Raw genomic sequence first — 18,123 nt, 5'->3', positions numbered from 1 at the left:
TCAAAAGTTAAAACTTTTCTAATTTTGGAAATTGTCTAAAGTTTTCAAATTCAGAAATGTCCTTGTTTTTTCTGGAAAATTTATGAGATTAATCTGAAAATGTTTGAGTTTTTTGAGCAAATGTTTTACATTTCAAGCTCAGAGATGTCCTTGTTTCTTTTCTAGAAAATTTCTGAGATTACCCTCAAAAGGTTTTTGGTGGATATGTACTCCTCTTGTTTTTTTTAAATATATATAACACGCCTTTATGTATTTTACTGCAGGTGGATAAAATCGGTACTATGAAATCATTGTGTTTTCTTCCCTCCTGAAGCCAAAAAATAATTTTCTGCTTTTCTCCGTTGCAAACATCCGCCCCTTTGGCTGGAAATCACGGCTAAATATGAGCAATCAGAATGCCCTTGTGTGCGTTCATGGCCAGACTTGAGGATATAGAGGAAACCTGCTGCTATAAATAGAAGTAATATCACCGTAGTAGAAGAGCTTTGATGAGAAAATAAAGAACTGGCTCGCTCGCAATCACACGAAGCCCAGTTTGATAAAAGAAATCACAGAGGCTCGGATTGTTTTCCCACCTGGGGGATATTAAGTTATTAATCTGTCTTTATTCGACTTGGCTGAGTAATCAGCATCTGTTCTACTTTAATTGTTCACTTTTGTGGTTTGATGTTTTGTTCGGAGTGAATCTAAATAGTCACTGAGCGGGCTGCGTTTTAATTTGACTTGCATGATTTGTACGTCTGACTGACAAAACTGTTCAGAGAGCTTTAAATTGGTCTCCAGGTGAGCGCGGGTTCAGATTTAGAGTCTACGTAAAGTAAAAAAAAAAAGATGAAGTGAAGGGCGCCAGTGGACAGAGAGTCTGGCTAATGAACAAAACCTGAGAGCTGAGTCCGTAAAAAAGCAGCCTGATAAATGAAAGGTCTCTCTTCTGCTTTCAGAAACTCCAGGACAATTAAAATACTTTCTCATGTGGGACAAAGTTGTTGAGTTAAAAGTACTCTCAGGACAAGAAAAAAAACAAACATTAAGCAAATAAGTCTTTTTGTGTTGTAGTAAAGTGATGTTATTTGTTGTACAATCAAAACTTTTCTAAAAACATCCAGACGTTTTCTGGCTATAGGTTAATGTTTTCTGGTGTCTGGAAAATAACATGATTGAAAAATCTTCCAAATGTAACGCACCGACCAGAAGGCACTGCCCGTCACCTAGCAACCATAGAAGCCCAGCCCGTCGCCTAGCAACCTCAGCAGAGTTCCGCCCATCACCTAGCAACCCCAGATTTTTTGAAAAACAAATGACATTAACATACAGAGGATCTTTAACACAATGACAAATATAGCAATAACATAATAAAGAATAACCACAGACTTTGACAAGGTTAGTGTTGAGGTTTTGCAATCTTCAATAAATAAAGTAAATAAAAAACAAAAGTTAAATATATACATAAATTGGTAAAATAAAACTATGTGTACATTTTACATTCAGATACATAATATCAAGATGACCTCAAGGATGTTTGGTCAGCTGGTTTTTCTGCCATTTTTACGTGCAAGTGTAAAAGCTGAGCATGTTTTTGTAGCTCATAACATAATAGGTCACCTTTAAAAAGGATTTTGCACATATACTGTGTTGAAAATGGCATTTAGTTTAAAAACTGTTTATTTTGGCTTGATTGAGCGAATTTGTTCTTGTTGTAAGAACAAGATTTGGGTCATTTTCTTTCAAAGCGCTTGCTTTGGGCCTAACTTCATAAATTAGATGAGAGCTAATTTGGATGCAGCAAAAAGTTTCTGGATGCACATAATTCTACTTATTATAAAAACTTGATCGTAAAAAGATGAATGCTTTATGTTGTTCTTGACATTTTCCCTTATAAAATTGTTGGTAATAATTTTAGCCTGATTCCCAATAAAAAAATCTCCATCTGCATTTGATGGCCACACAAAATCAGGCTAAGCGCCACAAAAGGCCCCCTGCGCCGCACTTTGGACACCCCCACTCTAGGAAGCAGAACTTCTGTTCATAACTGGCATGTAACAATAGATAGATGGATGTGTTTAGCGTGATTTCAAGCCTGCCAATAGGATTTTATACAGTTTAACAAAAGCCCAAAGAACACAATAAGCTAATATCTTAAATAGTTTGTGTCTTTGTCTGTTACATTGTGTATCTGGATGCACATAAAAAAGAATAAACCCTGCAGCTGAGATTTGGCTGTGGAAAAATGAAGGCCAGATAAAGATCACCGGCTGCAGGAATAGCCACGGTCTCCAGCATGGTATGTTATTGTTGCGTTGACAAAAGAAGCAGAGTTGCTGTAAACCGCAGCCAAGAACGATGCAAACACAGAATCAATCACTGAAACAAGGAAACAATTGCTTCAGACTTTCACTCTGGGGTTATTGATGAACAGCAGAAATGTCTCGACAGCTTGAATGATGCGCGGCGTACAGCATAAAACTCTGTGTAAAGCAAACTTGCTTTCACTTTCAGATGTGATGGAACAGCAAATATTTCCAGAAAAGGACAATATGGAGGGAGGATTTTCTCTGCCCAGATGAATATGATGTTCATTTTTTAAAGCTAGAATCTGGCTGAGTGAAATACAAATGTCAACAGCGACTAGTTTGGATAAACATCTTTTTTTACGCTGATGATAGTTAACTATTAAAAGAGAATATCTATTTATGGGACATTTAGCCTTTAGCATTTATTTCAGACACAAGAAAAACAGCAGAAATCAACTAAAAGCTTGGATCATTTTTTTATTATTTTGTGTTGGAGTTTTCCTAATATTATGATTTTAATCTGGTAATATTAGGACTTTATTGTCGTATTACTTTGACTTTGTCATCTGACTTTATTCTTTTAACATTATGTCTTTATTTTCCTTAAAAAAAAGATAATAAAATCATTTTATCCAGATCTAAACATTCAAAGTGTAAATAAATAGAAGCTGTAAAACAACCTTCTTAAACAAAATGGTGGCCCGACTGTTGATCATTGAACTACAGAAACCCAAAGAGTGCATTGTTGAAAAAAAAAGAAATTCTGATTTTCCAAAACTTATATATTCAAAAACCAGAAATTTGATTAATCGATAAAATAGATTTATTGCCCAATGGAGAGAAGATGAGGACGGTCTTCATACACTGCAAAAACACAAAATCTTACCAAGTATTTTTGGTCTAGTTTCTAGCGCACCTGAAATATAATGAAACTAACTTATTAATAACTTTTCAGCAAGATGTAAACAATAATTCCTTAATATTAATGAAAAAGTATTAGCTTTACAAGTAGATTATTTTACTTATAACATGTAAAAATGTCTTGTTTAATAAAATAATCTGCCAATGGAACTAGTATTTTAATCAGTATTAATGAATTATTGTTGCCAAAAAGTCACTTTTGTTTTATTTCAGCTGTACTAAGATAAATGACTTGGTTGTGTTTTGCTTTCTAACCCATCAGGATCCTGGTTAGAAGCTTTCTGCATGCAGCCCTGCTTTCCGTTTGCTGTGTTTGTGCTTCTGCTGGAGCGCCGTCTGCGTTCCCTTGGCCGCGTCACTGAGCGGTGTGTTTGCTCCCAGGTACTCCTTCCAGGACGAGGAGGACATGTTCATGGTGGTCGACCTCCTGCTGGGAGGAGACCTGCGCTACCACCTGCAGCAGAACGTCCAGTTCAGCGAAGACGCCGTCAAGCTCTACCTGTGTGAGATGACTCTGGCCCTGGACTACCTGCAGAGCCAGCACATCATCCACAGGTGCACACTCACCTTTTACCTCTTGTTTTGGTTTTCTGTTGCTTGAAAAGGCTTGGTTTCTATCCGCAGCTACATTTTAATGACTGTTTTAGCTCATTTTGGCCGTTTTTGCAGACTTATGTAACAAAAACGGAAAACTGCCGTATAAATGAGCAACTTTAAGTTAAAGTGAAAGTTGTGACTTATTCATGACAACAGCAAGATTAATATTACATCTTTTGTTCTCAGATTATGCACTATGGCTGCAACTAACGATTATTTTAATAATCTATTATTTTGACGATTAGTTGATTAATCAAATTTAAAAAATGGCACATTCTGCGTTCATTCCACCAACTAAGCCTTTTTACACAATATAAAATACACCAAAACGTGCAAATAAGCAAATAATTACATTATTTTTTTAAACAAGAAAACTAAAATGATATTACTAAAGTATATTGTCAACTAATAGATCCATTATTTTTTGTGTTGATAATTGGACAGTGAAAGGAGACAAAAAGGAAACTCTGCTAAAAATGAAACTTGATCAATTCTGGGTAGAGACTATTTGCAAACAAAGGTTTTTCTCATCTTAACTAAAAAATTTATATAATTTTTGTACCGTTTTGGCTTAATTACTGCTTTGAGTGCTATTTTTAGAATCTGTAAACTCCAGTTAATGATTAAGCAGTTACTAAATTAATAGACTTTTATTTCAATAATCGATTAATCACAATTAAATCGATTAATCATTTTGGTTTTGACCTAATATCCTCAGTTTTTACAGATAGACGTGTCCAACTATAACTTAAAACTAAGTTAAGTTGTTAAATCATTTCAAAGGAGCAGAAACTGCAGATCTACAAAGAAATACTTCAAAAGAAACAGTCAAGGTTACATGTGGCAGCTTCAGCATTCAAGAGGCTTTGTGTCTTTGTATTCAGCAGCTTGCACTAACATTATTAATGCTCCACCTTGCTTTGCTCCTCCGTCTTCAGCTGAAACAGGACGGATTACATTTTAAGACTGAGTGCAGATGGAGGAAAATCTGTTTTTCCTGTAGTTAGTTTATCAGAGCCGTGAAGTCGCCTCTCCTTTCTGAGCCGTGCTGCAGACAGTTTTATGACAGAAACATGATTTGGATGTTTCGCACCTTCATCCAGTCTGAGCTCACTTCCTGTTAGATGTCACTACTGTTTCCTGTTGTGTGTTTTCGCACAACTTGAGTCGTTTACTCCAGGCAGAGCATAAGCATCCTCCTATCTATTGTTTTTGTTCGGAAACTTTTGGTTGGATAACTACTCCCTCTGCGTAACCATGGCAACAAGGTAATGTCTTTGTTACTATTGGGAGCAGATGATTAGCATCTCAAAAGCTCAAATATTACCTAAAAGTTCAAACCATCTCTTAACGGGCAAGGCTCTGATGATCTCTGATCTCTGACTCCAACGTCTCAGATATTTAAAAAGGAGCAGCAAAAGCAAACGAGGTGGATTAGCAGCGCTAACCAACGACTGATTGTATCACTCAAACATGTTTCTGTGAAATATTCTCTCTACTGTCTGGAAATTGAGCTGTTGGCGTCTAATGGTGGCCATGAAACTGTCAAACAACAACAGTCTTCAGTCAGAGGCCTCTCCAGATTTGTTGCAAGACTGACTGCTACTGGAAATCCCTCCTTTATTTACCTTCAGTTCGTACTGTAAAAGCAACAAATCAAAAGAAGATTTTTCCAGAAGATCTGAGTCTCTCTTCTTCTTTTAGATCTTTTAAAACCAACTTTTAAAAATGAATAAAGTTTTCTGGGGTTTTTTTTCTTATTATTTTTAAAATGGAGATGGGAATATTATGTTTCTGTCAAACGTTAGTAAAATCAAAGCTGAAGTACAGTGAAAACGTATCTGCCTCTAACAGATATGTTCTGATTTTCCATCATAATGTCAAACAATTTTTAATATTTTCACCTTCCAAAAATAAAGAACAAAGTCATTTTTTGCCAAATGTGACTTTGGCAACAAATAAAATCACCACCTCTTTATTTCCAAACGATGTTTTAGGCAACAAAACACTTTTTGACACATCTTAGGAATGTGTCGACGTGCAGTTTTCAGATTCACATTTTATTTATTAAAGAAGTAAATCTATTCAGATCAACATGATAAATTAAAAGCCATCTGAGATTTTATTCATATAGTTGTGAAAAAGTGTTTCTATAATAAAGTGTTCATAGAGGAGAAACAGATTATATTGAGGCTTCTCAGAATATAAAACCATATTTAGCTACTGAATGAGTTTCTCTGGTCATGTGGGTCAGACTGTGGGGTTCCTCTTCTCTAAATGAAGAACGGCCATGTATCATCTTTAATCAGTTCAGCCTGCAGTTTGTAGTTTATTCTGCACAGAAACGCTGAGCTCAGCAATACAGCGTCTGCAGTTTGGTGAGCAAAAGAGCGGCGATCCCAGCAGACTGCTGATTTAGTGCCACAGATGGCTCCAACGTTGTCTGAATGCTGCTCCAAACCTCGTCTGGGCCACATTTTTACCTTCAAACAACTTGGGGGTGTGTGCGCATGTGTACCTGCATTATTAATGTTGTGAGGAGTTTCGGTTGTATTTCCTCTGAAGTGATCTGTATGAGATGAGTGTTTCTCCTCGATCTGTCTTACAAGCAGCGTTTGGTTCTCTTGCTAATCACAGAGGGGATGAAACGATGCTGCTCTGCAGAAAATAGTATTCTGGTGAAATGTGACGGGTTTGTTCTTTTATGAAGAAAGATAAGATGCAAATACAATACTGTACGAATTAGTATAAGTTCCAGAACAAATCTGCTGTTCTTTTTTATCAAAATGGAAAAGTATCTCTGTCTTCTCTGACCCGCCACTGCATTTGAAGACTCTAGAAAGTTACATTAGAGTTTATTTTTGGGGCATTTTTTGTGTCAAATACTACAAAAAAATTATGATTGACAATTGTTTTGTTGAAAACGCATTTATTTACAGGGCATTAAGAAACGTCTGATTCGCTCCAGACATAGAAATGGTCACTTAAAGGGAAACCATTACACAAAATTCACATTTTGTGTGTTTTTATTCTTCCATTTGGGTCTCAACTGCTTCTAGAAATAGTTCAATATCCTAAAAAAAAAAAACATCCGGCCATTTTCTGGCAATAACGTAATGTCTATTGGTGTCTGGAAAACAAGCCGTGTGAAAAAAACTTTACTAAGTCACAACTGATAGGCGCTGCACCGTAACCTAGCAACCCCAGCTGAGTTCCGCCCATCACCTAGCAACCCACGCTGCCATCCAGAAACCAGTTGCTGCGTTCTTGTAGGTTTGATTCCATTTCCACTTATATAAAGTGTAAATACTGAGTTTTTGTGACGTGGCCAGCAGCAGATAATTTGCATAAAAGTTACAAGAAGTTAAAGTTAAAGCAACTAAAACTCTGAGTTGAAAAAATTACACTGCACAAAAAATCTCTCAAGGTGTTTTTGTCTAATTTCTAGTACAGATATCTTTTTACATTTGAAATTGGACAAAACCAAGGTACAAATAAGTTTTCAGCAACATAAATAATCTCATTTTAAGTAAGTAATTCTTGAATATTGATTAATAAGATCCACTGCTGATTTTTTTTCTCTTATAACAAGTGAAAAATGTCACGTTATTACTGAACAAACTGTGAAACTGGGATTTTTAAATCAATATTCAAGAATTACTTAGTTAAAACTATCTTATTTATCTTGCTAAAAATAATTTTTCAGCAAGATAAATAAGCTTGTTTAACATTATTGTACCTTAATTTTGTCTTATTTAAAGTTTAATAAGATATTAGAAACTAGGCAAAAATACTTAGTAAAATTTTATGAGAATTTTATGAGCGTATGAGAATTCACTGCAAAAACAGAGACTCATGCCAAGTAATTTTAGTCTAATTTATAGATAAAACATCTTAGTTTTGTCTTATTTCAAGTTTACTAACTACAAGTAACTTTTAAGTGATTTTTTTTATTTTTTATTTCTTGATAATTATAAGTATTTTTACTGATTTCACTAAGGTTATGTAATTTATAACATGGGAAACATGTCTTGTTATAAGTGAAATAACTAACCAATGGACCTAGTACTGTTAAAATTAATATTAAGAAAGTATCTAGTTAAAATAGCTACTATATCTTTCTTAGGTAGTTTTTTTATTTAAGGTGCGCTAAGATGTTTCCACTATAGATAAAAAATACTGAGTAAGATTTTATGTTTTTACAGTGTATGAGAAGTTTACTGCAAAAACACAAACTCATGCCAAATAGTTTTGGTCTAGTTTATTGTACACATATCTAAATATACTTGAAGTAAGATAAAACTAACTTTTAATTTCTCAATATTGATTTTAAAAAAGTTCTGGTTCCACTGGCAGGTTATTGAACCAGCATTTTTAATCAATATTTAGAAATTATCCAGTTAAAATAAGCTCCTACTTCCTGGTAAGTTAATTTATTATTATTATTTCAAGTGCGGGCTGCACAGTGGCGCAGTTGGTAGAGCTGTTGCCTTACAGCAAGAAGGTTCTGGGTTCGATTCCCGGCCCTGGTCTTTCTGCATGGAGTTTGCATGTTCTCCCTGTGCATGGTGGGTTTTCTCCAGGTACTCCGGTTTCCTCCCACAGTCCAAAAACATGACTGTCAGGTTAATTGGCCTCTCCAAATTGCCCCTAGCTGTGAGTGTGTGTGTGCATGGTTGTGTGTCTCTGTGTTGCCCTGCGACAGACTGGCGACCTGTCCAGGGTGACCCCGCCTCTCGCCCAGAACGTTAGCTGGAGAGGCAGCAGCAACCCTCCCGACCCCACTGAGGGACAAGGGTGTAAAGAAAATGGATGGATATTTCAAGTGCACTAAGACGTTTCTGCTAAAACCAGACCAAAAAGACTTGGTAATATTTAATTTTTTGCAGTGTTCACATGATGTGCAGGAATCAGGACTCACATCGGTTTCACTGTAAAGCGTGGAATCAATGGCAGCTCTGTGGGATTTCTCCTTGTTTCCTCCTCCTCTTCATGTTCTTCCAGCGCCGCTTTTAATGGCTTGTCGAGTCGTCAGCGTGGAACAGACGAGCTTTTCACACGTCGAGTGGGTTTCGCTCCTCAACACATCCATTGACTCCTTTTTTTCCTTCAATCTGCCTCCAGCTTTCAGTCTCACATTTCCTCGCCTGCAACCGATTCCTGGGGAGGTGGGATGTTTGTTTACCTGAAACCAGGATTTTATGTGCAGAAAGAGGTGAATTAGAAACAGTTTCAATAGCGACTGCTTCCCGTTCTTTACAAACAGATCCTCCAGATTCCAACTTTAGATATACGGAGCTAGAAATAAACCCGTTTTCTGTAACTCAGGCTCAGGAGCTGCCGCCCGCCTCTTAACACATGATTGAATGCACCCCTGCCGATGTGTATCTGCAGCTATTTTTAGGTGCTCAGACAGAGGTACATGCTGTAAAAATATACCCACCGCTGCAGCGCCCAGCAGTCCGTTATCATCTCTGCTTCCTGCTTCACATCCACGTAAATGTGGGAAATGTCCTACTCCTTCCAAGTGTCCTCTGTTTGCTTTTGCTGTCGCTGATTTCTCATTCAGGAATGTTAATATGATAAGTGAGCGACGCTTTGATGTTTACCAGCCTGTCCCTGCTGGATCGGAGCCGTAATCCCATCGCCGGGGATCCGTGGCCTGTGCGGCTCCAGCGTTTAAGTTGCCGACAGTAGGATACAGTTTGCCATTTTTTTGTTTTTTGCACCAACTTAACGAAGACGGGTCTCTGGTCTCCTAGCAACAGTCAGCTGTCACCGTGCCCAAGGAGGTAAAATTAGTCTTATTAGGGGGAGGGAGGAACCAGAGAAGTCCTCGTGTTGCTTTTTCCTCGTGTCTCACTGATGTCAATAAATCACTACTGGATGTGAAGCTGCAGTTTGAAACTTTTGTTAAAATTATGTAGTTTTTTTTACATATTTGTTAAAATTGTCAACATGTCATATGAAACGGATAATCTGAGAAAAAAAAATCGGTCTCTTCCACCTCCTGCCTGAACTGTTACTGCCATCTGAAGACGTACACCGCACCCGACCAAAAACAACCAATCAGAGCCAGGAGGAGGGTCTCAGCGCTGCCAATCAGGCTTGTGTATGGATTGCTATATGTGCTAATAGTGGAGAAACAACTTACTGTTCCATCTGTCATCCCGCTAACTAGCTTTAGCATTCGTGGCAGGCTTTCATAGATCCAACACGTAGCAGACAATAATTAACAGCGTTAAGTCCCGCCCCCTGGCTCTGATTGGTTGTTTCTAGGTAGCTCATGCCAGCCCCCACAAGATGCCACCCTGGGCGGTTGTCAGAAACCGCCACGTAATCAAAGGTGGGCTAAACAGGTGGATTTTAATCTCCATTTAAGGAACTCAGTGTTTCGGCTGCTTTGCAGTTTTCTGGAAGTTTGTTCCAGATTTGTGGTGCGTAGAAGCTGAATGCTGCTTCTCCATGTTTGGTTCTGGTTCTGGTGCAAAGCAGACCAGAACCAGAGGAACCTGAGATGTCTGGAAGGTTGCTACGACAACAGCAGATCTTTAATGTGATGTGGTTCAGCGATTAACAAACCAAATAAAGTATTTTAGAGTCTGTTCTCTGAGCTACAGGGAGCCAGTGTAGGGATTTTAAAACTGGGATCTATTTAAAAGTCAAACTTTTAATTTAAAAACTGAATTTGTGATGAAACCCTAACGTATAAAGATCCAGCAGTATGTTGTCTCCGCTCCTCCTCCTCTCTCCTTCAAGGCTTTTGCTTCAGCGTCTTTGTCAGACGCTCTCTGGAAGCTGCCTGTGTTTCCGTGCTGCAGTGTGACGTGAACCGTGATTAAATACAACAAGCGTGTTCACTCTGAAGCGCCTGGCGAAAGTCATGTGTTTGGCGCACGCAGCCCGTCTGTAACTCGCTTGTTTTGAGGGAACCTGCAGATATCGTTCCACCTAAAGTGCCTCCGGCGGCGTTCGAAATGAAAGAATCTCCTCCCTCTTTTGCTCTTACTGACACAATATTGCACCAACACGTAATTCACACATGCATCAGCCTCCAACACACCTCCTACAGACTTTCACATCTACACATACTGTATATATCTAATCCCAGGCTTTCCCACATGTGATGACATCTTGCAGCACGGTTTCAGAATGTGTTGGCTGCAGAGCAGACCAAACACGTTTAGTTAATGTAATGAGCATGAAACCCAACCTTCACTGCTCTGGTTGGACTTTAAAGAGGCTGTAAGAGCTGCTAAGCTTCATTTAACTGTGTCTTAATGTCAAGGTGATTCAATCACGTCTGTGTTTTGTGTTTTTTCAGAGATGTGAAGCCGGACAATATCCTTTTAGATGAACAAGGTAAGAAAATGACTGATTTGTTTTTAGTTGCGTTCTGCTGTTTCCTGCTCTAACTTCAATTTGTGTAAACAATCCTTTTTTTAAAAAAATTACAATAATTCAAAGTTTGCAACACATTTAAACTAACATACTTTCTCTGCAAGAATTGATTTTTTTATTGAAAAATATTCTGACATCCACTATAAACTATTTTGTGAACCCAAAGCTGTTTCCTTTTGCATGTTTTAGACAAAAGGTGTCCAAAGTGTGGTTCGGGGGCCGTTTTGTGGGCCTCAACAGAAATCAAGGATGGTATAACTTTGTTTTTCCAGCTCAGGGATTGGATGCAGATTGATTTTAAAAATTGAATATACGAGTTTCACTGATACGAGGCGTCTAAAAACAGATCCTGAGGAATTAAAATGGAAAACCTGTTTGTCTTTTATCATCTTTTTCGCTTTAAGTTGAATTTACATTGAAAAGGAAAACATAGAGCATGTGACTTAACGAGCAGCAGAAGTTTATGTAGTTCATTAACTAAATAAACGAGGAGATTGGAAAATAGTGTTCTTGTTGCTTAAAGCACACACACAAAAAGAGCTGTAGTTTTCTTTTTTCATTGAAATATTGTGATTTTTTTTTGTCAAAACTGAAGAAAAAATTACAGAAAAAACAAGTTTTTAAGTTTATTTGAAAATAATAAAACGCTGGGATTCCTGGAAAGGCCAGAAAACTTGGACACTACTACTTTAGGCGCATACTCTACATACTTTCTCCTTTTGAAATAGTATTTAAAAGTAATCAATTGTGCATAACTGATCATCATCAATGTGATCATCTCTATAAACGGTATTAGAAAAAGTCCTAACACAAACATCTGCATACCAAAGTCTTCTATAGTCAAATAAGACCTTCATTTAACCGAAACCGGGTGTCTGTTTGCTTCAAACGTTTTCTTTTATATTTTTATATAATAATCCTGAGTAGAAACGATGTTAAACTCAGAGCTCTTACTTTACTTTGTATTCAATGTCTCTTTTATTCTGTTACGTAATCCAGTCCTTTGGTGTTTAATCCAGAGGAACACATTTCCAGCTGCAGAAAAATCCATCATTACTTTAAAAAATGTGCTTCTTCCTGATGAGTCACAACAGTGACGATACGAAAAAGTCCAAAACGATGAGTTCACACTGACCCGGTTCACCGAAGCATCACTTTTTATTTATTCTGTTTACATTCTGGAGTAACAGTAAAAAAAACAGTTTTTTTTATGTTTTCCTGTTAAAAGTTGGTGCTGAATATTTCTGATCTCCCAGCTTGTGCACATAAACAAGGAATGTGATTTCCACTTTGCTCTCAGGAAAGGCATTTTGAATATAAATATGTAGAAAGTAGTGACGGCGTCTCTAACTAATTAATCAAAATCAACACATTAAAGTCCCGGCATTAACACAAAGTAAATATATGAGCGATGTTGTCCTTTGTTTCTGTTCCTCAGGTCACGCTCACCTGACAGATTTCAACATAGCGACCATAATAAAGGACGGAGAGAGAGCCACGGCGCTGGCTGGAACCAAGCCCTACATGGGTAACACTGATCCGCCATTGTGTCCTTTAAATAGCTGCTCCTTCTCTGCAGCAACAGCTGCGCTCTGAGAAAAGAGTGGAGCAGGAAAACTGGCCTGGTGCCACTTTGACCACAGATTGAGGTTTGTTTCTAAAACTGAAGTATCCAGGATCAAAAAAGTCTTTAAGTGGAATCATTGGCATCCAACCATGTGGATTTTATCATTTCTTTTCCCGTTTGCTTATTTTCCTGGAGTTGTTTTTAACAAACGTTTCGATCGTGACACAAATGTGTTTTGCAAACTTTACAGCATCGATCGGTTTTTGCTGTGACAGTTTGCTCTGTTGAACCGGGGAAATAAATCTTAAAGAATCTCAACTGGAAACCCAAATAGACTGTAGCTGCTTACATCCAGTCGTCAAGCGAATTTAAAATGTTGCAAAAACGAAAATGTGAATTTGGCGTGGTTGCATCTTCTGGCTTGATCCAGACGAATTGAGTCAGATGTTGATGTTACGTTTGAATGTAATAAATAGGAAGTAGAGGTTAAACGAGCATGAACCACACATCTTAGAAAAAGGAAGAGGTTTGGGCTTTCGTGCCTCTGTAGGTCGGGAAGTTTGTCAGAATTTATTCGGCAAATGTGTTTCCATGTCCTCTGTTTTGGGAAAAGCCAAAAACCTCCTAAAGCTTGTATGAGAAAACATATGAGTTATTTTGAACATCAGCATTTTCTAATGCAATACTTTAAAATGAACAAAAACCACTGATGGAAAAAAACAATCCCACCATTAACATTTTGGTACTGAAGTCGATTATTAACATGTTTAAATAGTTTAAATGACAAAAAGCTGATGTATCAAACACATTGAGCTGAAATCTCCACCGATTGGCTGCAGGTTCTTTGTTGAAGGTCCAAAAGGAAGTAAAAGCTGTTTGTTCTTCATTTGTGTGTTTTAGTTGGTAAAACCAGATCTTTTTCTGCTCCAGACTTGATTTTTCTGCTTTTCCTTCAGCTCCAGAGATCTTCCAGTCGTTTGTCAGCGGAGGCACAGGCTACGCTTTTGAAGTGGACTGGTGGTCGTTGGGGGTGACGGCCTTTGAGGTGCTGCGTGGATGGGTGAGGCGCTCTGGGTTTCAGCCTGGCAGATGCTGAACAAGCATTCAGGAGGTTCTGAAGGCTTTGTTCTGTTTGTTTTATTTGTTCTTTTTTTCCGCTTTGTTTGTTTTGTTCATTCTGATCGTTCTTTTCTTTCTGTTTATTCTGTTTGTTTTATTCATTCTTTTGTTCTTTTCTTTGTTTTGCCTGTTTTGTTTGTTCTGTTTTATTCGTTTTTTTCTGTTTTGTTCATTCTGATCGTTCTTTTCTTTCTGTTGGTTCTGGACCCAGCGGCCGTACGATATCCATGCCAGCAACTCGGTGGAGTCTCTGATCCAACTCTTCAGCACGGTGAGCGTCCAGTACAGCCCAGCCTGGCCCAAAGACCTGGTGGCACTGCTGAGGAAGGTGAGTTACACTGAGCATCCATCCATCCATCCATCCATCCATCTATAATACATCCAACCAGCAGAAAGCAAAGTCAGCGGTCTGGAGGTGGTTCAGTATGTCGGGTTCATCTCAGGCTTGTCCTCCAGGTAATTTGGTGGTTTGGATCGGGCACCACAGACTCCCAGTCTGAACTCTACTGGGAACGCTGCATTCAGCAGATGGAGAATGGTGTTTGAGAACTGGGACTTGCCCAGATGAGGACTAACCTATCGCTGTAATCCCACAGCATCGTCAGAAACCTTCACCAGTTCAACTAAACATGAACTGGATAAACCGCCTCACCTGAATCCAAAGTTTGTTTCCTAAAAAACAAAACTGGCTTCATAAAATCACTCAGAAAACTACATTTTATGAGTACCTGTACACTCTGTGTACAGTCTCTTCACTCTGGCTCTAAACAAATCCAGGTAATCCATTTGTCTTCCTTGTAAACATAAAAGATTTGATTTAGGACCTCAAGCTGTTTGGTACATTTTGGCCTCCAGGAAAGAAGCTTTTGCCAAATTATAGCAGCATAGGAAGATTTTGTGTTAAAGTTATTTCTTTTGCAAAACCATAATTTGAGAAGCTGTGGTATTTGCAGTTTTATTAACATTAGATTGTTTTAAAGAGCATTTTTTAGCGTTTTAGCGATTTGAGTATAAAAAGAAAACATCTTTCCTCACACTAAGTTTAGCAGAGTTCACAGTTACATGGAAATGTCAGTGGAGATTTCATCATCTTATTTTTAGTCAGCGCTGACCTTTTGTCTTCTCGGAGAAAAACTAGCAAACACTCCCTGCAGCGCGGCGTATTATCTGTCAGTAATTAACCTTGAGTCTTTGGGTTAGCTGTTGTGGAGTTGAGCTTTCTCTGCATCGCTGACGTTACAGAAACCAACTTCCCAACCTCAAGGGGACTCTGTGTTTTTTCATTGCATCCCTAAAATTTAATGAGCGATGGATCTTCGCTCTAACTAATTACACTACTTATTAAAGAGGGAATCAATTAAAGTATGACGGAGTGCTAATCGAATTTTCATCTCATCCCAAGTTACCGAGTCTTCCTCGGAAAGACGATCGGTGCGGACTTGGAGGTGATGCACTCAGATGGAAAGTGAGTGAGGAGGGAGGAGAGGGTTTGTGTTGAGAGGGGGAACATCGCTGGAGGGAAACGGGAAGAGTCGAGACCTCCAGGGCATCCGAGGAAAAAAGCGACAGATGGGAAGAGAAACATGCATGAGAGGAAAAGTCACCTCTTTCCTCTTCTGCATACATCTATGTGTTAATAATCAGCACACCAAGGAATACAGCCAGCCAGCTGAGCATTAACGCTTGGAAACAGGGGGCCTTAAAATGTCTTAAATTGTTTTAACTAAAACTGAGGCCTTGAAATGTCTTAAATTCATTTTTAAAAATGTAATTTGCCCTTAAATGTTGTGACAGGATTATTTAATCTCCTATATTCTGTGTAGCTTTTTGCTGTTTCTTTCTTTTGCAAGGTTTTTCTGTCTAGAGAAAGTTTGAGTTTATTTTGTAAAATGTGCTTTATTTAGAACAAATAACTTTGCATACAAAGATCTTCAACAAAGTAAAATTAGATCATAGTAAAGAAGAAATAATGAACAGTGGAATAGTGTTATATATATATATATATATATATATATATATAAAATAAATTTTTGTCTCCCTACAGGTCTTAAATTTACAACAAAGTATTGGGGCCATAAAATAATATAAAATTATCATGGTAAAGTCTTAGCATTATGAGAATAAAGTTGAAATAATACGTGAATGAAGTCATAATATTACAAGAATGCAGTTGTAATTTTATGACTATTCTCAAAATATTCTAGTATTTTTTATACTTTATTCTCTGAATTCGACTTTATCCACGTGATATCATGACTTTATTTATAATCTTATTGTTATTTTACTTTCCAAGCATGACCCTAATGTTTTGTTGTATAAATTTAATTCACAAGGGTTTTAAACAAATTTAAATGTGAGTTGAAAACCTGCAGAAACCCTGGAAAAGACGTACAATAACACCTGTAAATTGTTCACTTAGTGTCAAAAAGATGCGGAATCCTGCAGACGTTTATTCGTCTCTCTGCTGGTTTCAGTAAAAGTCTTCCAGTAAACAGAGGAAATAAATTCCAGAGGATGTTTTACAGTGCGCTGTCTGTCCGTCTGGATGACGAAGCGCTCTGGACGCAGAGACGGTCTCTTCCGCTCGGCTGCTGATCGATTAGCGTGTCTGGATTCCACCTAACCTGCCCTGCAGGAGAAAAAGTGAATCATCCTGCAACCGAAGGAGGAAAATAAAGCACAGGAAGAGAGTTAGCATGACAACCAAAGCCACTTCCCATTATCACTTCCTGCGTTTAGCCCCAGGTGAAGGATGAAACACGACGCACGCTATTAAAATACAAACAGCATATTTATTGGTTTTCAGGCTCTCTGGGGGAAAAAAGCAGCTCTGTTTGCATATGGAAAAGCTGCAGCAGTTTTCCTGCATCAAATGTTTTCCAACGGGAATTTTTGAAGGTTTGCTCTGGAAATGACGTCGCATTCAACTGAAGAGATAATCAGTCAGTTTCCTGTGGCGAGCTGACGCAGAAACCATAACTAATTCTACCAGTTTCCTGTTTTACCTCCAGTTTTAACATTTAATTCAAAATTAATTTTTCCTCTTCAGCCGTACTGAGAGTCACAGTTTTCATCTGCTGAACCCGAGTCCGTGGCTCTCTTCACATGTTAAACTGTTTCATTTTGTGGTTTTTTTTTTTTTGTTCTTTGTCTCACAAAATATTGAAGGTAGAACTGAAAAGGTGTGTTTGCAAATCACAAATTAATCAGTTTAAAAGGAAATTATTCCAAACAATAAGTAAAAATGTGCAAATTCTTGTTGTCAATTAGGAAATAGAAATAATTTAATTAAAAATAGTTGGTTTAATGTAGGACTTAAACGATTAATCGTGATTAATCAATTGTTGAAACAATCATTAACTAATTTAGTAATCGATTAATCATTAACTGGAGCACAAAGACTCACAAAAAGGTCATTTTGCTGAAAGAACAACGCAGTCAGAGCCAAAACTGTACAAAAATATATAAATATTTCATTAAGATTAAAAAAACTCATTGTTTTAAATTTGTTCTGCCCAGAAATCAACAAGTGGCAGCTTTGGCCTCACCTTGTTCAAACTGTGTAAAATTCTCCTATTAAGAACCTTTTGCTTTTCCAATTATTAATCAGTTAATTGAAAAAATAACCAACAGATCAATCCTACACTGTAACGATGTTATTTTCATTCAGCTGCTTTTAAATTGCCTGAATATGAATGACTGAAGCAAGAAAAGCAAAAAAAATAAGGAACTTTGAGCAAAGGTTTCTGCTCATATTTAATATTTAGCTCATAAATACCAAAGTTACGTGTTTTTATGAAGGTAATCAGGGAAGCGATAAGGAACTAGAAACAAAATGTTGAAACATTTTGACAGCTCAGCCACTTCACGTCTTTTCTTTCTTTCTCCATTTTACTTCACACCTGCAAAGTATTTCAGCGCTCAGAATGAAGTGACTGGTGAGAGATGGAGAGAAGTTGTGAAGGTGATATTTGAACTGGCAAGGCGTGTGTGTGTGTGTGTGTGTGTGTGTGTGTGTGTGTGTGTGTGTGTGTGTGTGTGTGTGTGTGTGTGTGTGTGTGTGTGTGTGTGTTCCTTCCAGCTGCTGACTGTGAACCCAGAGCATCGGTTTTCCAGTCTGTCTGACATGCAGACGTCTCCGTACCTCGCCGCCGTCAACTGGGACGCCGTGTATGAGAAGAAGATGGAACCTGGATTCGTTCCTAATGTATGAAATGTTTTAAAACA

General features: G+C 37.8%; 1 protein-coding gene across 2 annotated transcripts in view; it reads left to right on the top strand.

The window, feature by feature from the left end:
• Positions 1–18,123, top strand: part of stk32c (serine/threonine kinase 32C) — a 102,366-nt gene that overhangs the window by 69,483 nt on the left and 14,760 nt on the right. For both annotated transcript variants that reach the window (XM_008430412.3, XM_008430413.3), the window contains 6 exons: positions 3,594–3,767; positions 11,134–11,171; positions 12,649–12,738; positions 13,734–13,837; positions 14,108–14,224; positions 17,978–18,103. In XM_008430412.3, the coding sequence (XP_008428634.1) occupies positions 3,594–3,767; positions 11,134–11,171; positions 12,649–12,738; positions 13,734–13,837; positions 14,108–14,224; positions 17,978–18,103 (649 nt within the window). The remainder of the gene's footprint in view (positions 1–3,593; positions 3,768–11,133; positions 11,172–12,648; positions 12,739–13,733; positions 13,838–14,107; positions 14,225–17,977; positions 18,104–18,123) is intronic.

The sequence above is a fragment of the Poecilia reticulata genome, chromosome 15 (assembly GCF_904066995.2).
Source record: "Poecilia reticulata chromosome 15, P_reticulata-male-v2, whole genome shotgun sequence".
NCBI lineage: Eukaryota > Metazoa > Chordata > Actinopteri > Cyprinodontiformes > Poeciliidae > Poecilia > Poecilia reticulata.
The sequence above is the reverse complement of the archived record's forward strand: the minus strand, read 5'-3'. Positions and strand labels throughout refer to the sequence as shown.